The sequence below is a fragment of the Molothrus aeneus genome, chromosome 14 (genome assembly GCF_037042795.1).
Source record: "Molothrus aeneus isolate 106 chromosome 14, BPBGC_Maene_1.0, whole genome shotgun sequence".
Classification (NCBI taxonomy): Eukaryota; Metazoa; Chordata; class Aves; order Passeriformes; family Icteridae; genus Molothrus; species Molothrus aeneus.
The window spans coordinates 7,419,384-7,444,620 of record NC_089659.1 but is presented as its reverse complement, the minus strand read 5'-3'; the positions used below and the strand labels follow the sequence as shown (position 1 = coordinate 7,444,620).

At 36.9% G+C, this 25,237-nt stretch overlaps 1 protein-coding gene across 7 annotated transcripts in view; it reads right to left on the bottom strand.

Annotated features, from left to right (window-relative positions):
* The window catches only part of MTMR1 (myotubularin related protein 1), a 37,311-nt gene that overhangs the window by 5,557 nt on the left and 6,517 nt on the right, over positions 1 to 25,237 (bottom strand). For 2 of the 7 annotated variants that reach the window (XM_066559479.1, XM_066559482.1), the window contains 13 exons: positions 24,030 to 24,083; positions 22,602 to 22,677; positions 21,732 to 21,826; positions 21,419 to 21,526; positions 20,916 to 21,017; positions 20,142 to 20,225; positions 19,406 to 19,555; positions 18,481 to 18,669; positions 17,333 to 17,518; positions 14,571 to 14,777; positions 13,716 to 13,808; positions 8,679 to 8,792; positions 7,091 to 7,267 (listed from right to left, as the gene is read on the bottom strand). In XM_066559479.1, coding sequence (XP_066415576.1) covers positions 7,091 to 7,267; positions 8,679 to 8,792; positions 13,716 to 13,808; positions 14,571 to 14,777; positions 17,333 to 17,518; positions 18,481 to 18,669; positions 19,406 to 19,555; positions 20,142 to 20,225; positions 20,916 to 21,017; positions 21,419 to 21,526; positions 21,732 to 21,826; positions 22,602 to 22,647 — 1,551 coding nt within the window. In that variant the 5' untranslated portion in view covers positions 22,648 to 22,677; positions 24,030 to 24,083. Of the gene's footprint in view, positions 1 to 7,090; positions 7,268 to 8,678; positions 8,793 to 13,715; positions 13,809 to 14,570; positions 14,778 to 17,332; positions 17,519 to 18,480; positions 18,670 to 19,405; positions 19,556 to 20,141; positions 20,226 to 20,915; positions 21,018 to 21,418; positions 21,527 to 21,731; positions 21,827 to 22,601; positions 22,678 to 24,029; positions 24,087 to 25,237 lie in introns of all 7 variants that reach the window. The other 5 variants (XM_066559481.1, XM_066559483.1, XM_066559480.1 and 2 more) reach the window with 3 other exon arrangements.

The following is a 25,237-nucleotide window of genomic DNA, read 5'->3' as shown; positions in this document are numbered from 1 at the left end:
GCACAGCACAAGTAGCATCTCCAAGGCAAGCTTTTATTACTGTCTTGTTAAGAAATCCTGTAATTGGTTGGCCTGAGATGAATTTGTTGGGAAGCTGACAGCAGCTGTACTGTTTCCTACTCTCTCATTCTGCCTCTCAATTAGGAGTGGAAGCTCAAAAGATGACTCTGGACCTATCACCCAGCTGCATTCAACTTATTTTTTGCTCTAGTCCACAGATTTTCAGCAGAGTATGCATCCTTTCCTTTGTCACACCAGTGTCCCCACGGTGATGCTGCCAGGCAACACTCGGCTTCTACAGCCATCATTTCTGTCCATAACCCAGCTAAAAGCACAGAACTATTTCTGCTGCATGAGAGGAGCCTACACAGATGAAACTCTACCCAGCAGTGCATCTACAGTTTGGCTGGGCTGGAAAATTTCCTGGGCCATTGCTCTTCAGGATGTTTTTCATGTGCTATTTAAACTATTATCTCCATGTGCTGAAAAACAGTACATTTAATTTCTGTGATTTAACACAATTGTCCAGTAAAAATGAAGTAGAAACATAAAGGTGAATGTACTACATACCTTTCAATGGTTTTTGGAGGGTGAACTTCATTTAAAAAAAAATCTGCTATGTACTATTTACAAGAAATAGAAATAGATTTCTCTAGTCACATAAAATTTACTATGAACAGTTAGAAGCTGATCACCCCAAAACAAAACTGGCACTTGCACCTAATATAGCTAGCAACAGAACCAAACAGGGACAAGAATATGGAGTTTGCCAACAGCACCAAGTAGTGGAGAAAAGGGCCTGGATCTTTGGGAAGTCTGACCTCAGTCCAGGCATTAACCAAAAAGCTGGCCCAGGAAAAGCTGCAGAAGAATCTGCCCACAACGTTTCAAAAAGACTTTTCAGTGTTGGGGCTTTTTTCTTTTGTTCCCCTCTCAATTTTTTCAATTCTGGCATCTTTCTGCTTTAAGCCCTAACCAAATTTTGTACCATCACATTCAAATTCCTAGTTTTATTCCATTCCCTTTCACTGAGTTATCTTAAGGAACTAACTTTTTTTTTTGTAAACAGAAAGTAAAAAGAATATTCAACTCACCAGGAAGATTTTATTTAGGGAAGCTCACATTTTTTCCCATTTCTTCCCATTTCAACATTTCTCTACATTTTTAGTTCAACTTCTCTTCACCAAGCCACAATTCAACATAGGCCCTGATTCTCTCCTCATACAATCAATTCATTCACCTGTAGCTCCCTTCAATTTCTGCAATTCTTTCCTGCTACTTGCTTCTCCCTTCCCCTTTCCCTTCCTATTTAATTCAAAAGCAGGTACTTTTCCTCCACCTAAACAGTAGGATACCTACTGCCTACACTGAGCAGAAAAATATTTACAACACTGCTAAAAACATTCTTTATTACTAAACCCACCATTGATATGAAACCATTTTTTAAACTGAATTATCTACACATATCAAAAGCAGAACCTGGTGCAGTGTAATGCTGAGCACATGCCACTTCACAGTTATGATGAATTATTCCTGCTAGGGAAGGATTTGAGGAAAAATAAAGTGGTTTTTTTAAACTATGCCCACTAGACAAACTATAGTTATGCTATACCATATACATACTACATCCCCCATAAAAACCATCTAGACATAAGGCAGCTTCATTTCCTCAGAAATTCAAGCCTTCCTCTTCATAGAATTACTACAGTTCACTTTCAGGACTGATTTTCAGGTTTTCATTCCCAAGGAATCCTTCAGGATCCTGAAGTGCTTTTGGATAGCAAAATTTGTCAACACAAGGATGGATAAAAGAGAAATTATAATAGTTACTCACTTATAATACCACCAAGTCTTAATTGGATGGATATCTAGTGTGTGTTACTCCACTAGCTCAAGGACAGCCATTCACATGAAAATTGTTCAACAGTGAATGCATTTTGCCTTGTTCAGTGAGCACACTTTATCTATTTTAGCAACAGGGAAGAAAAGCTGCAGAAGAAAATGGTTATTTTAAATTCATTGCTCAGCTTAAGACCGTCAGTTTTCCAAAAAACTTGAGCTTTTTGTTCCTCTCTGTGAAGAACTGGAACTCTGACAGCCTAGTGAACAGGACACCTGTAGCAAAAGGCAATCTCAAATGATGAAGACAGCAATTTTCAGTAATAGTCAATACTTCCACACTTCTTGCTCCTGAGAGATCAAGCAAAAAGCCCTTGCCTCCTGGAAAAACAAGGGCAAAAATTATGAATTTTGGATAGCAAAACTCATAATATCCCCACAGCTACCAGGTGGGAACTGGAACAACTCCTAGATTTCCAGACTCAGGAAGCTGCACATGCTACCAGCTGATGCCATTGCTTGTTAAAACCTACAGCCCACTTAGATTCAGACATCTGAGACATGAGAGAAATGGAGTGCTTTCCCTTCAGAATGTGTTAGAAACCCCCCAAAATTAAGATTATTTGCACAGTACTAGCTTCTCCCATTCTGTGCACATTCTGATGTTCACCAATTTCTTTTTCTTAGGTAACTACAATTTCTTTCAGCATCCAGGATAAGCAGTTAGTCTTTATTTTATTCCATACTGATTGAATACTGAGACTTTCATCTATAGATAAAGATTATCTGCAGTAAACTAGACTCTGGAAATCTTTACTTGACACCCAACTAGAGAGAAATTACCAACTACTGGCCAAAACCTGCCTCATCTCACAAGAAACTCTTTGTTAACTGCAGGGATGAAATCTGCTTTGCTAAGGTTACACTCAGCTGTCTAAGCCACAATTCCTTCTCCTGACATCTCCTGACTCACTCTTTCATCCAAAATCAAGGACTCAGGACCAGCAATGCCAAGCAGTTCCAGAGCTGTGTGATAGCTCTGTCCTGCCACAAAATGGTGGTAAATCTAATGTGTGGACTTTCAAAAATATCCCAATGGCAACTTGCTGGGAGGGGAACACACCAGGCAGCGTGACTGCAGGCAGGGATAAACACATGAACCCTCCATGTGCCAGGCAGCAAGTTACATGCAGTAAGTTACACATTATCTCATTACATGCAGGATAAAGCAGTTCAGTAATTATATTTTCCAGTTTATTGTCAGCAATTTTCCCAGTGACACTCAGGATCTTATTTGTTGCTTTCACTATACAATATTCTGTGTTTACTGACACTGAAGCACAGCTAACATCTGATTGCTCAACTGTTCAACACATCAAATCCTTTGGCAATAGCATCAAATACAAGCAGCAATTTTAAGCTATTTATATACTTTGCAGTCATTTCTGTACATACTGAACAAACAGCTTTACTTATTCCTACCTTTCCCCTTCACATCTTTAAGTGAGCTGCTAACCAGCCAACAGAATTTCCTGACTCTTGCACAGAAGTGTTGAGATTGCCTTTAGCAGATGATCCCACCACAGAGGCTGAATTGAATTTCTAGGTGATAGATGGTGCTGGCCTTTTACTCTGGGTGACAGTCCACACACATGAAGGAAACAATGAATTTGAAAAATTACTATGGGATTTCTATGGTTTCAACATGAGCATTGTGACCAAATTTACAGAACAGAGCTTGAAGACGAATTACCAGGCATAGAAAAATAAAAAACCCACATAAAACTAAAACTGAACTAAGCCTTGTCCTCCAAGTGTTAAAACATAATTTCCAAGAAAGCATAAAAAGAACGAAACACATCCTAATGGACTGGGCAAAGCTTGGTGACTAAAATCCATTATTTTCCTTGCCTCTCACAGCTTGACTTGAAAGGACTGGAACTTTGACTCATGCTCTGTATATATGAATGATGGGGTGTGTTAGTTCAAAACTACTGCCCCTGCAGAGATCATGTTCATGGCTCTGTCCTCCCCACCTTCCAGAGATGCCCAAGGAGATACCTAATGACATCTGGCAGCCAAAACTCCTCAAATCAGTGTCAAGAAGAGGATGAAATGACTACACAGAAAAGGGAAAAATACATATCAACTGAAAAAATTCAAAGGCATCACATTATCTAATGTATTCCAGACAAGCAGGGTCACCTGTAAGGCCATAACCACAGATCTCCACCTCTGTATGACAGAATGGAAGAGCTTCTCTTCCACATGCCACATACAAATACACATTTCTCTAACACAAAGAAAGAGCAAATCTGAAAAAGGTCTTCTCAGTCAATGAACTCAAATAAGACAGAACTTAGATCTATCTAATTTTCTTAGGACAAGAAGCCAATAATGATGTAACACCTCCAAACTCAAACAAAAAACCTTTTTATTTCACTTAAGAATTAGAATGACCTTGTTGAAGGACAATTTAGCAGCAAGAAATGTCCACATTTAACCTAGAATTTTCCACAGTGCTCAGTTCTCAGACTCCTGAGCTTTGAACCCTATGGAAGGAGGCTGTGTGTCCTTAAGTGCACAAGATCTACTGCAATACAAAAGAAACAGGGCTCTTGATGCAAATAACCATGATCAAAATCACCATCTCAGGCTTCCACAACGCTCAGACAGAACTGAAGTTGTATCATTCTAAGCAATCTTTATAGAACATAAGAATAATGCTAAACCCTGTATGTCCTAGAGCAATGAAGAATATGCTCAGACTGTACAACACTGGTAAAGGCTGAGACACAGATATTTGAAGACAGAGTACAATAATACAAAAACAAATAAATGGTTATATCAAGTTAGCATTCAGTAATTTTCAAATTTAAAAAATTACAGGTCATATATGCACATTTCCAATAGAAAAGAGGCAATGAACTGCAATGAAACTTCTCTCAGTCCATTTGAAAATCAAGCTCACTAATCAAGTGGAAATGAGAAAACCTAAAATATTGCCTCCAACCAAAACCTGCCCTTCTGCTCCTGTGAGATTTCTCAAAACAGGTATCAAAGATCCATTCTGATTATATTCAAAGTACTATTATTCATCTTCCCTTAAATTCACCTATTGGGCTTCTTCTCCTTTTTTGGTGAGCACCTCAAAAACAATAAACATGGTTTAGTTTTCTAAAGATATTTTTTTCAGCTGATAAAACAGTACAAGGTTGCCTTGAACTAATCATCAGACAACTTATTAATGTTAAATATTTAATTTTCTCTTATATTTAGTTGAAAATCAAGATAACACATTAAAAGGTATTCAACAAAATTACCTTTTATCAGTAGGCAGGGATGCCCATTATTTTAATAAATCCACTGATTAAGAAATTTTTTCACCAAAGATAAGTGAAGGCCTGCTGGATGTCACAGGGTCATTGCCTTTTTTTCTGTCACTGAATGCATCTGAATGTTACTGAATTGGTTAACAGGGTGTGACACCAAACAATGCAAACATAGAGGAAAGCAAACTTATGTTGTGATTAGTATATTCTTATTGCACTTAGTATATTCTGTGATTGCAGAAATTGTTTATTTATTTGCTTGTATGAGTTTCTGCTTTCATAATTAGACTGGTGAATGCAATTCTGAATAAAAAAAAACAACTTGTAATTTCTGCTGCTAATTTATCCAAGTAGATTTGAAACATTCCCAAATGTTGGTCATAAACATAAATTCAGGCCAGAGACAAGAGGAAAGGGATGATATATCAAGACAAAACTTACATGGCAGAATTAAAAAGTTGAAACACTTTTTAAGTACTTGAAGAAAAGCAGGTGCAGGAAAGTTAAAGCAGTTACCAGGACTCATTCTCAGGTCAATGAGCCTCATGGGCAAAGTGACTGAGGAGCATCTCCCAGAGAAGCAGGCAGAGCACTCAGCAGGGAGCAGAGCTTTCACTAAGAGATGACAGCTCTGCTGTTTCCTCATTATGTCACCTCTTCCCCACCCTCCCTCTTTTGGAGCAGAAGTGGCTTTCATGTGGTTCACAAAGCCTGCTTGCTCTCAGGGCCTGGAGATCTTCACCAAATCCAAGTCATAAACCAACACTGCTGCAGCTACTGCAAGCACCACCCAAATGGAATTCAGCAAACAGGCTAAAGGAAAGATGGGATTTTGCTAAAGAGCAGCTGACAATTTCACTTGAAAATTATGTAACCTAAAATACACTATTTTTCTAAGTTTTAACAAGTAAGAGAAACAAAGCAGCTCAGAGGAAACACCTCAGTGAGAAAAGCAAACAATCCAGACTTTTCCAGGACCTTAAAGTTATTTCTCAGAAACCTGGACTTCTACCAGTGTAGTGGCCTTGAAACTTACCTTGGAAAATCATCTTTTAAAACAGCCTCTGACTTGTGGATGTCTGATAAATCTGAAACTCACATCTCATTCTAACTGCTAGAAGATGAAAGCACCTTTTGAGCAATCACTTAATACAGGTAATTTATCATAATATGCTTGGAGGTACCTTGGAATGTTACCCTAATAAAGAGATGGTGTAGCACACTCAGATATATTATGGTTGTGACACAATCTGAATGTTCTTTCTTCAGACTTCTAAGCTTGAGAACATATGGAGCATTTGTCTGATGAGATTTAGAGATTTATCTGAATAGCAGACATCACTTATAAGAACAAACACTGGATGAATCAAGGAGCATGTATAGGGAGTGTTTAATCTTTAGTATACCAGTTTAAAACTATAAAAGTCAATTGAAAACAAGCATCCATGGGATGCTTAGTTTAGAGAGCCTGCAAAATGAGTTGGTTAGTCCAGTTCTTTCAGAAACTGCTGCTGTAATTTATGTCAGTGCTGGGGAAGAGGCAAAACATGATTAAAACAAAGGTACACAAAAACTAGGAGAAGGTCAAGGCAATAAAAGTATTAAAAAGTGTTACAAAGTAATATAAAAGTATTATAAAAGTAATCTTCTGACAAAAAAGACTGTTAATCATTACAAGCCAATACAGTGATACTGTCACTCCCTAGTTTGTGACTGTAGAAAAAGGAAAACATCCTTTTTCCAAGTCTGACCACATCCTGCATTATCTTCATGACAAACACTTTTTCCCCTATCAGCTGAAATATGTGCAACAGATGAGCATTTTGTATTAAATGCTGCATTTGACACTAGGAAAAGTAAGAATTTCTCTTGATCTCTGGGACCTTCAGTAATACCTGAGGACATGTGAGAGCTCCTACCTGAGGCCGCATCCTGGGGTTCCACCTGATGTAGTAATTCACCCACAGCTCCAAATGGTTCAGGCTGGCAACAGGATACAGGACATGGTTTTCATAGTTTACATAGAAGGGATTTGTGAATTCCTCTAACTGGCTGTTTATATAGGACCACAGAGATACAGTCTTTGTGCTCACCTCCTGATGGAAAAAAAGTAAAAAAAAAAATAAATTAATGACATGGATTGCAAAATTTTAAAATATGATGTTAATAGTTGTCAGTAATTCTGTCAGAATTTTACCTTATCTACTAGAAAATTACAAGCAGTCTGAGAACACTTCCAGTAGCTGACCACTGAACAGCCTTAAAACTTTAGCAAAACATCTGAACACTTATTTTGGACCAAGGCTAATAGAGAAGGGAGATTGAGACATATTCTCTTCAGAGACACTAAAGGCTAGTTGAGCAAAAGCAACCTGTACTGCTCATAATTTACAGCAATATATACAATACTTAAATACATGCTTACACACTGACCCACTAAACTAAAAAGATTACCTTTAAGAGGAATATCAGTGAAGAGACAGGGAGTTTGGAAGATCCAAAACAATGTCTGTGAAAAATAATTTCTCAATCTTCCCACTCATACTATTTGCTCCTAACAAATAATTGATATTATGCTTTAAACTGACTACTTGTACCTTTATTTGCACTTCTGAAAGTTGTACTATTCTAAATTTAATCAGCATAATAATGGTTAAATCAAAGATTGGAAATCTGAACTTACATCAGATCCATTTTGCAAATTTAAACTCCTTCAGTGTTGTAAAGCATGTGTTTCTACTACTGCTGTGTCTTAAATTGCATTTCTCTATTGAGAATTGCATCTGACTATTCATTTATGAAAGAAAGCTGTCTGGAAACCCTGCATTTGCTGAGAACATGTTATTCAGCTCCATCTTGTGGTATTTACATGCAACTTTTCCCCTACAGAAGCAGTAGAGACAAATTAAAAAAAAAAAAGGCAGAACTAAATATAACAAGGAATTTTTGAAAATTTGTAGCTTGCTCGAAAAAATGAGGCAGTAAAAACAACAAAGCCACAAGTAAGCAAAAGTGCATTTGGAATAGCAACACACTTCTATTTTTTCTTCTCAAACACACAATCTTTCATTGAATCCTAACTTCATTCATTTAGATAATTTTAATTTTTGTAGTCCTCAACCACAAGTTCCATCCAGTTATGTCCTAACCTGCCACGTCATCCATAGGAGTTCCTTCAGAAATAGTGAAAGAAATACTAATATTATTTGATAATTACTACTATTTAAAATTTTGTGTTTTGGCTGAAAACACCTGCAAGAGGACTTATTAAAGCCCTCAGCCCCCCAGACAGATGATAACTAAAGAGTTATCACCTAAGTGCCACCTCACTAATATATGCAATTCTGTATATATTACTCATACCATGAAATTTAATGTCTGCATTGTTTTTTAAGACTATGTGAGAAATGTATTTAAAAACACAGCTCAGACAATCTTAGGTCATTTTCTATGCATTTTAATATAAAAATCAGAAAAACAAGAATGTGCATTATACTAATTATTTACCTCTTTTAATCTCTCTTTTTCACAGTTGCATAAGAAAGTCCCGAAGAGACAACTATAAAGGTGATCCAGAATGGTGATCAGAAATAACTCATTGAATTCAAAGGCTGCAGGAAACTGATAGTAAAAAAAAAGGGTAAAATTATTCTCAGCATTATTTTAAGCAGTGTGGGAAGGAAGAAAATCAGACATAAGAAGTAACCAAATAATCCAGGTGAGATTTTTGTCCTATTTAGGGATTATTTGCAGGAAAACTCAGCAATTTCAGTACCTCCAACTTCAATATTTTACCTATGTACTTCTCTACAAATACTTCTCAGAGCTATACTTTACATTCATTATCCAAGTATACCAGAATACAAACATTAGCCGATGTGAAACTGGTGATATAAAGCAATCCATTTTAAGAAGCTCTAACAGTGTTCTGTTCTACCCTAAGCCCTCTTAAACATATGCTTTATATCTCCTATTACAGAACAAGAAAACATTCTGGGGGAAAAAAAAATAAGATAATGGCATTTAAGAGCTTTATTTCCTATTTCAACATGCAATGAATTGAATAATAAAGACTACTACACATACATTGTGCTTAACATTTAATTAAAACTTTTCTTTCACTTTCTACTCAAGTAAGTTACTTTTCTCCATTTCACCCTGAGTTTACCATCAGCTATATACAATAAGCCTTTAATCCCTCTTCTTCTGTATGGGAAAGTAGATCCTGTACATCTGAAATGAAAGAACTCTTATTCTCATGAGCACCATTAGGTGTTCTATTCACAAGCACAGGTTACCTGATATATTCTAAGACAAACAGTCAGAAATCTGAAAATGTTTCTCCTAATTTGTAGAGCTCTAAAAATTCTTAAAGGAAGAAATAACTGCAAAATGCATGGACTGCTGCCCATTCAGGTGGAAAAAAGTCCTTCTTCAATCAGATTTTATGGTAAGACTATGTGTGGCAACTGCTTGATGTGCCAAAATAACTTTGTGTCCAGTATGACAAAGGTAGCAAATACAGACATAGAACGATAGACATTTAGAAGAATAACAAATTGAGAAGACTTAAGGAAAACTTAAGAAGTAGCATTTCTCTCATTAACAATAAAGAGCATGAAAAACAGAATAATGTCCAGGACAAATGAAATAAACTTTGTGCATTCCCTCTAAAAGAGTGCATCTTCACTGAACTTTGCTAAAAGGCAAAGTTTTAGATTCAAAAGGCATAATTTCCTGTTATACGTAGAAATCTTAAGTCAATATTTCAGATGTGCAGAAAGCACAGTCTTAAGAGGACTGGTTTCTGTTTTGTGCCACTGAAGAACACTGAATACCTTGGCAAGTGCCTCAAGAGCTACTTAAAATGAAGATGACTCCTATAGTTAGGAGGAATAATAGCAATTGGGACTGTGGGTGAACTAGCTGATCCAGAAATTCCTCTTCAGTGTCAGCTGTGATTTATGAAGGGCAAATGTTTATTCATGTTGAAAGTAAAGAGTTGAATAACACACAATGGGTGTGCTTGTATTAAATCCAGAAAGAGCTAAGTTTTAAACAATGTTTCATAAAAAACAAGATTGATCTAAGACAAACATTGTAAAAGCATTCTCTTTCCAAGACTTCTCTAGCTAATACATACCATGTCTCGACTGAAAACTTTGAGTAGGGAGATTATCAGCACCATGACACAGAAAATGAATGGGAGCCTTCTTATGACTCTGCTACAGATTGTGCACTGTTCACCAGCACAGTGTGCTCACACTGGGGCTTCTCTTGCAAATCATGGGTTGTTATCAACCTCCTCACCATTTGTTTCTATAAGGCATAGAGGAAACTAAGATTCTCAAAATCTCTTTTTCAGTCATGTTCATAAGTTAACTACTTTTGAACTTTCTTCTCTCTAGGAAATCATGCCAAAACTTAATTACAAAACAATGATGTTAAAAACACAGCTATTACTTTAAGGAAGTATGAACAGAATTTGACAAGCAGGTGTGCTGAACCAAGTCAGGAGAAAATTCACTGGGTCTCAGATCTCAGCCTGCTGTGTCCAAACTCAAAGCAGCAATCAGATAGAGAGAGCAAAAATAATTTGCAAAGCATCAAAATGGTATTTGGAAAAACTTTGAAGACAAAGTGTCTCCTAGAGGGACTCTCTCTTTAACTGAAAGCATTTAATGAGCCCTGTCACATCAGGGCTCTGTGTTGTGACAGGTCCATACTAATCAGAAGGAGGCTGACGTGGCCACTATTCCAATCCAGTGAAGCATATTCAAAGTTCCATACATCAGTGGTTGCTCTCCAACTAGTTTATTAATAAGTGATAGCACTTTATTGAAACCCAGTCTTTGGATACAAGGGTTGTACTGTTGGGGCTGATGTATCAAGACTGCAGAGCTTCTATTACTGCTGCTGAAAAATCAGTGACCTAAAAATGCCTTTCTCTGTAGTTCCAAGCCTATTAGCGTCTGCCTGAAGATTCAGGTGGAAAAATTCCCCAAATGGAAATTTACTTCTTCTCAAATCCACTAATTATGAGAAAACACACATGTCATTAAAATCTCCCACTTGTTGCTGCGGCAGTTGTTGGGGGTTTTTGTAAGGTGGCATAAAAAAAGAAATTATCTTGTTTAAGTCTGATGGTGAGAAGTGGCATTTGATTCAGAGACATGCAAAATACACTTCCTTTTTAATCAATGAACTTGTTCTGTACTACACTAACTTTGAAACACTTGGCAGAACAACTGTGCAATGGACAATAATGGTTAACTGAACACTAGACAGAGGAACAGGGCACTGCTGAATCCAGTGAAAAATGCATCTACAGCAACAGCTGACACCCAGTAACAAACAGGATGAAACTTTCTGCTGACTTTCTACAGACCTTCCTCCTGTGAGGGTTCAGTGCATGAAAGGTAGGAAGTTAAACTGCAGGGCTACAGGCAAATTTTACAGTTCTGTTTCATTTTTAACCAGGCATCAGTATTTCATCAGCTCACACGTGGCCTTTCCAGTTTGACATCTGCTACTCAGTATCACCAGAATTTACTAACATAGGAGGGAAATCACTTCACCATGAGGTTTTTATTAAAATCTGATGTCAATGTACTTCTCTCAAGTTCTCCGTTATTTTATTTGTGTCATGAAGACCATAAACCCAAAGGAAAATATAAGGCTGTCAAGGCCTATATTTCATGGTCTGAAGCTATCTGGATATTTGTATCTTAGTGGGAAGTTAGAGATTCTCTCAGTTAAGGTGACTGTTTTAAGAATGTAACTCTTAGACCCCAAAAGAGCCTATTTGCTTGCTTTTAGCCCATGCCCAAACCAGACCCCTTACACCCTCCAGTCATTAACACTCAAGCTTACTTAAGCTTTGGAACATTTCACATATGTTTACCATGAATTCTAAAGCACAAAACTATCACTGTTTTATGAGCAAATGATCTACACAGTGATAAAATAGAATCCTGCTTTTCAAAGGTCTGTGTCAAAGTAATGACAGTCTTCACATCTATTCTCTAAGTGTTCAAGTCAACTGAAAAATTAAAATAAGTAGGCAAGAACTGTTCAAGAATAACTTTTTCTATTTTTTATTCCTGTACGACATTAATGATTTTTCAATGTCACTGCTGTTCAAGAGTTTCAGAACAATTTCTGGATCCAGGTTTTGAACAGATGTGGTATTGGCAAAATGTTTCACAGATTCCCCCTCTGCCCCCATCCCTTTCTCTTTTTTAAACTAGAGGCAACTAAACTGTTTATAGCAAGAAATAGGAGGCAGCAAGGGAGATCACAAAAACAGAAGAGGCTGCTCTCAATTAAGGATCTCCCCAGAGGACTTTTGTTCCTACCAGGTGTTTAGAACTGCTCCTCTTTGCTATTGTTATTAGCTTTCCTCTGAAAGAGGGACAGAATTTTTAATTTATTTTCTCCAGCCATACTAAACAGCACACTAATGCTGAAATATAGATATACAGAAAGTCTACAAGACCCCCTGGACAAGGGCCCAGTATAACAGCAGGGAACTTTCATAAAGCACCAAAGATGACTGTTTTGAGTACAAGTTTTGGAAACTATGATCTAAGTTTTAAGAACCATGCTCAGAACAAGAAGACTAAGGTAAGAGATCTGGGAGTGCTAGGATCAAATGGAACCAGACTGTCACCCTCCTCCCTTCAAAACAAATCACATGCTACAGAGACTTCAGTGTAACAGCTTTTACCATAAAAGCACAGACCCATGTTGGGCTTCAAGGAGGTAAAAAAAAGGAAAAAAGAAAAGATAGAAGGGAAGGTAAAAACCAAAGGAGTCAGGCACCAAGAACTTCTAAATCACTTGGAAATAAAGCCTTCAGGTGAACCCATTTCAATAACTCCGTTAAAGAATGGCAATATAAAACCACAAAAAAAAGCTTAGGTTTTTGCTCATGGAGGCACAAATAAGGAAAACAAAGACTAAATCCACTCAATAATTTAACATTTCAGAACAAAAATGAGAATCTGAATATTTTGGTATCTTAATAATCACTAATTTCAGAGATCTCCCCTGATCTAGAAGTAGGAGCAGCAATGGAAGTAAGAAAACTTATCAGAGAATAGGCCTGTGTGGTATAAATGCTGTCCTGTATACATAAGGATGAATATGTTCACCTTTGAGACTTCCATAAAAGAACTCTCTACTACCCTCAGGTCACAATCAGCCCAGATTTTTGCTGTTATCTTAAGGACAATCTAAATCCATATGAACATTTACTCCACCAGTGAACACGCAACACAAATAATTTATTTCATCAACAACTCTTATTTATATAAACAGCAAACCCTTTGTAAGCCTGTTTTAAAGAGAAAAAAATTTGGTTCCAAGACAAAATCTGTACTCTAGCTCCCTGTACCTCACTTTCAACAGAAATTCCCCTCTGCAGCCACAGAGCAACCAACTTCAGGTAAACGTGCTGTAAAGGAATGTGTTCTCCTCCACAAATTATGTTTCCAAGATAAAGACTGATAGCTCATAGAAATGCACTCTTCAGCATCTTACCTGCCTTGTCATTTGCCAAACACAGTCAATGAACTGCAGGAAGATGGGAGATCTGTCAGCATCCGCGTGATCGTCGTCTCCATGTCCCACTCGCTGCAAGTCAGAGCACACTGATTTCAGCCTGGTCTGCAGCACCATCCCAACCCTGCAAAGCTCAGGAACTCTTCAATATGTTTCAGGAGTGAACAAGATAAGCAAGTCTTCCATAACATTAACCTGCATTTTTCAACTACTAAAAATGCCTCCCAATATTAACTTAGGGACATTCCTTCAGCATTTAGCAGAGCTGGAAAGCTCTACCAGTTGCTTCCCCATCTTCTACTGCACAGCCACTGATTTCTAGCAGTGGGTGAAACTGGTAGGAATTTATTAAGACTGAACTGAAAAAATGGTTATTCTATATCCACCTGTCATAACTACATGCCATTTCTACTAAATAATCCTAAGAGTCAGAGCCCACAGACTGTCATAACAATTTATTCTAATTCCCCACTAACCCATGTGTTAAATAAACACTTGAACCTTAAATCAGAGTAATAACTCCAGCCATTTTACACTTTAGAAACCTTAACTGTTTTCCTTGGTTTTCCATAACATAAGTTATAATCCCTCATTCTCATAAAAAAGCCATATGATTTTTCTCACCATTGCACTCAAACCACTTCATTTTTATTTACTTTATATTATACATCACATAGAGGTTTCTGGTTAAAAATGAATGGGTCACAGTTCTCTGACACACTCAGACCATTAAAAAGACACCAGAGACAATAACTAAAATGCAGCAGTGAAAAAACTGCTATTCAAAGTAAAGTCCTGAAGGTGACAAACTGCACACTAAATTTTCCAGCTTACCATTGCAAATCGATGTCCAAAACTTATCCATTCTTTCTCTACAAGCACTTCAAAGCCCTTGATGGTTCTGTAGTAGCTGTCCAGCATGAGCATGGCCAGAGCAGTGAGCTGGGCAGTCCGGTCCCAGCCATCACTGCAGTGCACCACTACAGAGGTTTTACCAGATTCAATTTTATCTGCAATTCTTACTGCTCCAGCAAGAAGCATCTTAAACAAAAATGAAGAAACAAGTGTATTAAATACTACCAAAACTTTACTAAAAAAAGAAAATATTAAGATTTTATACTCTTTAAGTCATTATGTCTTAAAATTTCGGATTAATTACATAACCATCCTGATGACAATACTTTAAATTAGAGATTTCCAAACAGTGGTGTGCATGTTCCTAGAGGCACAAACACTGCACTCTCTTGTTCAGACAGAGAGCTTACCAGCTCCCCATTACTAGCAGCACATAATAAATGAACCTGGAAATCCCTTCTCTAAATTAATTGATATTCTGTATTATGATGAAAAGACACAAATACTGTAATCTATTCCAAAGGCTGAAGTTTCGAGGTTTTCAAAAGTTCATTTCACATTAATCAAACCCTCTATCTTGCTCCATTTTCAAGTTCAACTGAAACTACTGAGTTTAGAGAAAAGGACAAAGCATCCAGCTAGTCTGTACCAAAACACAACCCAAACAAACCCAGAAACCCCTGGCTGGGAGCCAGTTCTGATTTGTTGCTGCATGAAGTATACATGATATTCAGCTTCTGAGCTGACCACCAACAGCCTGCATTTGGAAGTATGGTAGAACTGAAGGATTCCAGAGGGGAAGTATCAAGAAACAACACATAAGTGTCCATGAGAGAACAGGGTTTGTGGTATGAACTAGTTAACTGCCAGTTATTTCAGTTAGAAAGCTCTACTGCATTAATATTAACATAGTTTGGTCTTCAATAAAAGCAGAAAACAAATCTATTTAACATACAGGTATGCAATAGCTTGCTTTAAAGAGAACACAGATGCCTCTGAAGGAAAACAGCTGGAAATAAACAACAGAACAGGTACAGGAAATGAGCAGGGAATGGGAGACAGAAAACACATTTACTATTAATTCAGCAGATATCTGTGGAGTGTGTGAAGCACTTTATTCCATTCAGTGAACAGCCTTTAGAAAACAGCTTCCTCTACAAATTTATTATTCTTCACAGATTTTTCAAAACTTGGTAACCACCACAGTATTTCAGTTAGGGCTCCTAACAAATAACTGGCTTTGGACTGGTTTACAAAATGAGAATTGAAAAATAATTAATACCACAAGTTCTACCCTCAGACAGAAAATACTCCAGGTATGCAATAAGCACCAAGTGCCTCTACTCATGTTGTTATTCCTGTCTGCACACACAGAGTTACTGGTGCCTTCACTCCTAGACCATGTCTGGAGCACTGTGGGTGCAGGGTTGGAAGGTGAGTTTCCAGTAATGCATTGCATTCAACTGGGACACAGCCACACTGCTTTGAGCCCAGAAAACAGCAGATGTGTTTAGAGTAAAGCTGTGGAGTGTTAGTGCTACAGCAAGCTAAATCAAAAGGCAAAGAACTCTTGGAAGAAATCTCAGAGAGACTATCAACACTGTTAACACAATAATGGCAGCCTTCAAGGAATCAGCCTGTAGTTTCTGCTGTCAGGACCATTAAAGTGAAACAGCATGTAAGGGACAGATCCATGAAGAATGTCATACATGCATCAACTTATCAAAATCATTTAAATGACATTTCCAGTTGCTATTCTGACACCGCCTGATCCAAGAACCCCACCAGAGTCAGTGGCAATGAAAGGTGACCACAAACACAAAACACACAATTGTAAAAGGCCAGGCTGATAAAAAAAGTGTCCCAGATACTCAATGCTGTTAGAATGAGATTCCCAATGCTGTTTCAAATAGTTCAAATTCAGGCGAACAAAAAATTTAAACTGTTCCCAAAATATAATTAAATTTGGCTCCTAATTTCGTGTTTGCTCCCTCTACTGGCTCTGCTGCAGTTGTCAGAGACTGCTTAACAGTCAAACTAATGAATGATCCCAAACATGTTTTGCATGAGTGACATTTGAGCCAGCTGCTAATAAAACAAATTACACTCCATCCATATTATTCATAAACAGAGGATTAAATGTGGTAATGAAATAAGCTACTCTACAATAATTTCAAAGGTTAGTGAAACTGACTGTAAAACTGAGTGTGGTAGTGATTTATTTTAATATTATGTTAAATAATAGGGCAGATGATAATCTGATAGATCAGTGGTTACAAACAGCTCATGAAAATGTAGGTGCCCATCACAAGAACTGTAACATTGCACAGAAGGAGGGAAGGATGAGAAAGACTGTGGAATTCACAGTCAAGTTCTTTTGGCAGTGGCTCAAATATACTCTGAAGTTCCCAGTGCATTCTTCCAAACAAGAGGGATAATCCTGGACTGCCCACAAACATTCCTTCTCAAGAAAATAAAACACAGCAGTAAATATGATACTGTATTGCTTGGAATTAACTCACTATCTCCCAGTACATAAAACTAGAAATACTATGTTATTATGGAATGCTTAAAATGCTGCATTCTAAGTGATTATTTAAAAATTACACTTTTTCACAAGATTCTTCTGATTGAAACAACATGCTTGAGTTTCAGCATTATTTTAGGAATATTTTCAGAAGTGCAAGTTAAAAACATGGCTTAAAAAAAGTAATTGACTTTTCACACCAAAAGCATTTTACCCTTATATATTCCAGCCAGTGTGTGGAGTCTACGTTTGACAGCCACCGAGTCTCATCAATAGTAGGATAAACAATTTCTTTCAGTTTCCTCAGGGATTCTCTCATGACATGGATATTGTGAATCTCCAGAAAGACCAGCTCTGCATTTGGGTAGGCACTTTCACTTTCATATCCTCCACCTTTAGCCTGTCATTCAAAAGGTAAAAATAGACAATGAGAAGAACACGTATAGGACGTCAGTATAAGGTGGAGAGAGTTTTTTATTCAAGTTTCAGAATTTTCTGAGAGAGGAGATTATTTTAGTGCTGATAAAAACATATTTTTGGCTTCTGGTTTTCTAAAAAAAAAAAAAAGGAGTTTTTTTAGGTGAAAGAAATTCTAATTGCAACAGGCTACATTTGATAATACATCCATATACCTTCACTGCTTTATTAATGAAAGTTTTGGTCTTCTGTGAGCTTTGTTCCATAATTTCTCAGCTATATCTGTGGGTCTGTCCTTCAGCTCAGGCTACAGCCAAGATCTGAGGTCACCATTTGTGGTATTTTCTGGGTCCCCAGGGCAAAGGAGGAATTGAGAATCTGACTCCATGTTCTTAGAAGGCTAATTTATTATTTTATGTACTTATATTATATTAAAGAATGCTATATTAGAACTATACTAAAGAATAGAGAAAGGATACAGACAGAAGGTTACAAAAGAATGATAATGAAAACTCGTGACTGCTTCCAGAGTCCCAACACAGCTGGACAATGATTGGTCATTAAGTCAAAATAATTCACATGAAACCAATCAAACAACCACCTGTTGGATAAAACAATCTCCAACCACATTCCAAAGCAGCAAAACACAGGAGAAGCAATCAGATAATTACTGTTTTCAATTTTCTCTGGAGCTTCTCAGCTTCCCAGGAGAAGAAATCCCGGCAAAGGGATTTTTCAGAAAATATGACAGTAACAATATCTTCATGCTGCCTTTGATTCCTGCCAGCCTTTCTAAAATGGTACAAGCAACTTACCTTCCTGCCCTCTTTAGGCACCCTCTCTTATCTCTTTTCAACAACAGATTCTCCACATTGTGATATCTGGCTCAAGCATGAGCCTTGTGATAAGGCTGATGAACTAATGCCAGTTATGATAGAAACCTACCTTGTTTGTATCTGCAACACTATTCTGCCTGGCATCAAAGATGATAAGTTTATGTGACTGAGCATTGGCATCCATAATTGTCTGCAAATATTTTTCATCTTCCTTGCAACGTTTATCATTTGGGCCAACTGATGGCTGGCTGCATCGTGTTATCGTTGCCTGACTCTCAGGATGAATCCAGGACAACACCTGGAACAAGAGACAATGATTTCATTTACTACACTACTATAAAAGCAGCAGGCCAGAGAACAACCAGACAATCACATTGCTTATCTGGCATTATTTCCTGGCAAATCAACAAATGCAAGTTTAAGGACAGGCTGATGCAAAAACATATTGACAGCACACTAGCACTGACTGCTCATCCCAAATCTGAGCCTGAAATACAGAGTGATTCTAAATATCTTAGCTGTTATTTCCAACAGCAACTAAGCCTGTATTATTCTAATTGGAAAAAAAAAAAGGGCAATGGAGGAATAAAATTTGCTTCCATGTGGAAGAATTTGGATCTATATACTACCTTGCTAAGCATGAAAACCAACACAGTCTAACAGATTTTAAGTGGTTCTAATGCTAACTTGTCTATTCTCAAGCAAAGCACTATGGCTATGACACATTCTACTCCAAATAAGAACACAAGCTGATACATGCCAGAGCATGAGATACCATTGTGGCTAGAAGTGCTAATCCAAACAAAAAACTCAGTACATAGCACAATAATTGTGCAATTAAACTCACACTTGAGTTGCTCCCTTCAGTTCTAAACCCATTAAGTCTAATTCTTCTTTCTTTTCCCCACCCCCCAACTCAGGAAGGAAGCCATCCCACTGTTGTTTAAAAAGCAAAGCCTAAAAGAACACTAATATTTTTTTAAAAGCTACAAATTTCTAGAACACTTCTATTCTCTTGTACAAATTTCACTTACAGGAACTCTCCCTTTTGCTCTAAATGCTGCCACTTTTGAGAGGTCATCATCCTTCACACTGGTTGGCACAACAAGAACAGCAGGGTATGTATCACAGAGCTCATAGGTGCTGTTAATTTTGGATATTTTCCAACTCTCATTGGGCAAGCCCTGTGTGGAAACAAAACAATCTTGCATTTTTCAGGTTAGACCTTTACATATCTCAGTTTGGGGCAAAGAAAAATTTTATGTGTTGCATGCTTTTAAAAAAAAGGCATGCCCACTTTTTTTTTTTTTTAATAAGCTATAAACTTAGGTCTTCATGCTGAAACATAAACCAGTGGAAGTCTTTATACTAAACTGATAAGGAAAATAACCATATTGAAAATGCAGATTTAAAATTACAAACTCCAGTTACTCTTCTGTTTAGTGATGTTTATTCAAATTCAATTTTTTGTAACACCTGTGTTTTGCAGAAACAGCACGTGAAAAATGTGGATTTCAGAACCATGTTAAGTTAGACCAATTCACTCAAGTACTCAGCACCTGTATCTCCATCAACTTTAGCAGGTGCTCAACACACTCAAACTCAGGCCACTTGCATTTTATTATCTAAACATGAGCTGCAGACAGTCAGTCTATGTAGCAAGAGCTACACAGACTGAAAATGTTGAGTTTTCTGTAACATTTTTTCTTTGTTTAAATGGCTCTGGGGAGATGGAGAAAAAAAAAATACACCAATTATTCTATAACTTACCTGCCTCTTATATTCTGCCATTGGATCATACACTTTCCAGCCATTAACAGCAAACTTTTCTTTATAGCTGAATGCAAAAAGAGGCTAAAAACAACAAAACAAAATCATAAATTACTGCCTGACAGGTTGTAAGCACAGTAACTCCAAAACAGTCAACACTCCAGTCTTTCAAATCTCAAGCAGACATAACACCTTCAGTCAAGACTGGAACACACTGAGCTAGAAAAAAGATAGTTTTTTCCATTAAGTATGAGTTCCATTAAGCATGAGTTTAAAGTTCAAAAAACCAACATAGGAAACAGAAAATTGAAGTTACTTGCCTCTGATCACACAACACATCAATGGAAATGCCAAGATTAGAAAATTGGTTTCCTACCTCCCAACAAGTTCCTTACCCACACAAGCAAATGAAATAGAAATCTGCAGCTAACCAGTAACAGGACTAATTGTACCTATTTGTTGTATGACATAGAACTTCTAGATTTAATTAGCTACTGCAGAAAATAAGAGTCAACACATACATATTTTTAATCAGCAACATTAGGCAAACCTAGATCTCAAGGGTTATGCATAAATTAACTTCACCAATAGCAGACACAGCTGTGTTTGACGAATTAATGTAAAAAGCACACAGGGTCAGAGTGGCCTGCCCGCTCTGCAACAGATTTTATGAATCCACACTTCAAAGTTTGTTATACAGCCCTTGTATTTCCTCCCCTACACTTTCCCAAAAGAGGAGAGCCAGTGACAGCCTCTCTCCATCTCAAGACTTACCAGCCCATTAGAAACAGGAAATGCACGTGTTACAAGGTTTTCAAAGATCTCCAGTCTGTTCTGCTCTTCCTGTTTATAGGCCAGCCGCAAATTTCTCATATCCTGTCAGAAATAAGTTACAGTTTTACTCTATGATAAATTAAAAAAAAAGAAAAAGCAGTTTTAAGACATTTGATTGAATGAAGGCATATATGGAACACTAAGTCACTGACATCATCTAACCCCCAACAGAACAGAGTTGGGTAAGCATTCATGAGATAACTAGGACTGTCAGTAGAGATGCTTGATATAAAAATTTCCACTTTTCCTTTGAATTCACTCTTCAGACAAAAGGCAGAAGTGTTTAAGACTGCAAGTATCATAGAGGAATTGAAATAAATGACGCACGATTCAAATACAGGGAACTGATCAGACAGAAAAACAGCACACAGGCTGGCAGATTCTTCTTACAGAAAAATGAAATGAAAATAATTTACTATTAATAAATCTCTACCATGCCTTACCTTGCAAACTATTTCTATACCACAAGAGTTGTCTCCATGGCTCTGTACTCCAATTTTTTCCACCCTACTTATAACTCCAAGGGGAACATCAACAACAAAAGGTGGATCCTGAAATTTGTATATAAAACAAATAGATGTTATTACATGAGAAGAAATACAAATTACTATTATTCATGTGTGTTTCATTAGAGCCAACAGCAATTCCAGTTTAGTAAACTGCTGTGAAACATCACATGGAACTTGTCACTTTCTGAAATCTACTTCAGCAACATTCCTACCTGAAACTACAGGCAGATAGATGGTGAAGTCTTACCCTCTCAACACTTTTGATAAACATTCTGAAGTCCGTCACTGTGAGCGTACCACTGACTGCTCCCATAAATGGACAGATATACATAACGTCCTTAGCTGGAAAACAGATCATTAGAGCTTTGTTTTACTATTATAGACATTTGTTGCATAACAGTCTATTTTCATTTGAAACTCACAAGATATTGGCAGCTCCATAAGATTTTGAAGCCTGACCTCTTTAGGAAAGTCTATTCTTGCAGAGTTGTCTTTATCTCAACAATGAAAGGAATCAAATTCCTCCCCTGCTGCCCCTGAGCACTTGGGGCAGGCAGGTCCCCAGCAGGTACCCCAGGTGCAGAGCAGCCACACTCGCCCCAAAGACAGAGCATCCAAAGTGGCAATTACTGATCCACAGGCACCCAAACTCCAAGTAATTCAGTTCTATGCCCATAGCTTTGTTTTCACTTTTTTTCACTGGTATTCTTTCCTAGCCAAGTACTGCACTGCTAGCACAGAGCTTGCTGTCACATGCCAGAGTGAAATAAATCCCACTAAGTACCAGAAACTAAGCTCACCATAACTTCATCTTTTTTAAAGAATAGAATTTTGAATCTATGATATATCCTTAGCACCTCTAAGCAGAAATACAATACATACATCCCTATGGAACAAAAAATCCTTAGGAAAAGAAATATTGTCTATATGGAGCAAGTCATCCTCTGGATCTGATTTCTCCTTCCTACACTTGGATTTACAAGACAAAGAAAAGAAATCCACATTAATTTTAAGTGGCAATAAATGAAATAAGAAAAGTCAAAAGGAAGTCATATTCTGTTTTTAAATAAACCAGCAATTTAACAGTATTCAGTGCAGCACTCAGTGGTACACTTACCAATAACTTTGATTGATTCTCCAGGAAAAAGTGGAGCCTCTTCCATCTGTGCCAGTTTGTTTCCATCCCGCAGTGCCTGGCAAAAATCCAAAATCATGAGTAAATCTCACTCTCCATCTGTACCACATCGATATATTTTGATGCAAAGTGCTTTTATTACCAGATTACTGGAACACAAGAAGTGTGTCTTTTTTAAAATCACATAACTGTACTAAACAGTACCACAGTAAAAGAAAAAAACAAAAAACCAACCAAACACAAAACTAAGTATTATAAATTTAACACAGACATACATGTTAGTTACATATTAGTAACAAAGCATTCATGCAACAATTAGTTTCACATGCTAGCTATATATAGCATACAAAAATATGAACAATAAGATCAGCCCAAATTATTAATTAATAATTTGTTAGTGTTTTGCTGAATGCAGGTATTATTTGGGGTATTTTATCTATTTGAGAACATTTTAAAGCTCTTTTGTTTTTTTAAAAATTCTGACGCTGCTTATTTAATATTTGAGTATTTTCATCTGAGAGAATTATATGGCAGAAACTTTATTTAAAGATTTTAACTTTGTGATTTTGATAGTAAGAAGCACCCCACAATGCTCTATTTCAATCAATACCTTACTAAGAGTGCCACAGGTTATGGAATAGGTTCACTATAGGAATTTTGGATCCAGATGGTCAGATTAAGAATGAAGTAATAACAAAATATAGAAGGACAATTAGCAATTTTAAAATAAGAGTTAGTTAAATAAATTTTCATTGAGGTAAATGGCTTCATTGCTGAATGATACATGATGGATCCTTTGCTGGCAGCTATGATTTACAATGTACTAAAGACTGTAATAAAGCATAAAACAGTTTGTGGGACTGTTAAGGACCATGTAATAAAGTGATCTGTCTCAGGTCAAAATGATGACACATTAGGGTCTCAATTTTTTACATTCTGAATGAATATAATGGGGTAACCTGTTACAATAAACTAATCCTCCCCTTGTATTGCAGCTCTGATCCACACAGAAGTAATTGGCAGGATCTCTCTGCTTCCACACAGACTACCCCAAGCTCTCCCTAATAAACAATTTCTAAAAATATTTCAGCTGATCTCTGGCTTCAGATTTCCTTGGAAAATTTTGGAGTTTTACATTCAGCAATCAATCACAAAAAATAATGTGCAGAGAAATAGCCAGTGCTTATAAACTGAGGGTGGATGTGCTCTGTAAGCCAGGCTTATGTTCAGTATTATATTTTAGACTACATGACCTTACAAGAAAACTCTGTCTGGCACATAACCAGTTACAAGTAAATGCTTTCTAGGGCTTCTCTTGAGTAAGAAAAGTAAGATTTGTATGCAGTGTAAGAGTACTACTTTATAGTACCTTGCTACATAGTTAATGAATGAAAGATGAGTAAAACTTGCCACCTGATCAGGTTCTGCTTCAGAATGATAGCCATTGTGTCCATCCTGAATCTCCTGCTTTGCATGAGGCAGCAGTAGGGCAAGAGAGAAGTAACAGCAAAAAAATTGCAGACAACAGGTGAAAGGACAGAATCTTATCTTTTTTTTTTGTTTCCCTTTTTAAAATTTCCTTAAAAAGACAGCATATACTTTAACTCCAGTTTAGCTTTCCAAAATCTTCCACTCCCGGCACACACTACTTTCCACAGAAGGGAATCCAAGCTGTTAGCACCATCCCTTGAACATTACTTGGCACAACACAAAGTGAAAAATTTACTCCCTTTTTCACAAAAGAGTCAGTGCTGGTAGATAAGAACATAAAAGTATGTACTGTCTTTTTAAGACAAATAACCTTACAATGAAGAAAATTAATTTCAGTATGCCACATGCTTATCAAGAGAAGAAATTGAGTACAACTTGCAATGGCAGCATTATGGGAAAACTCATGCAATCTTTTACAGAAAAAAAATAGATTGACATCAAATAGAAGTACCTAGACATTAAAAAAAAAGCTTTGCTGTGTAAAACACGTTGTAATTGAACTCTCAATCTTATAGTTTTACATATCTTTCTAGCAACTTCTATGTTGTTGTTTGAAACTTGGCCAGTAACTTTACAGAAACTAAAATTACTACTCATAGCAAAATATGCAAACAATTCACATTTTCAAGCAATTTATTTTTGCATCATTGGCAGCAAATCCTGAACATTAGTTCAATTTCCTTAATAAACATAAGGTCCTTTTGCACACTGGAGAGAAGCACAAATGTCACTGGGTCAGCTGAAGGAATTATTTTAACATGTTCAGCCAAAAATGTTCTTCCGTCTTCTTCCTTTAACAACTGGAGAGAGGTTGTGCTCATGACAGTCTATTGCTCCCAGTTCAAATGCAAAGAACCCACTTGGTCAGACTGTGAAATCAGCCTCAATCTAAATTTACAAGTGTTGTTAGAAGTCAATTTTTCTTTTTACAGTATTTCTACAAGAAACCCTCAAGAACAAGCTTAGAAAAAGGACTTCAGATAATTTGAACTCTACATGAGTTTAAAAAGTTGTATGTAATTAAAAAACCTTTTCAAGTTATAATGTTACTAACATTTTGGTATGGGTAGAATTCTGTCATACAGAAATTACTTAAATTTCAGATTATAATTACGTTGTTTCTGAAA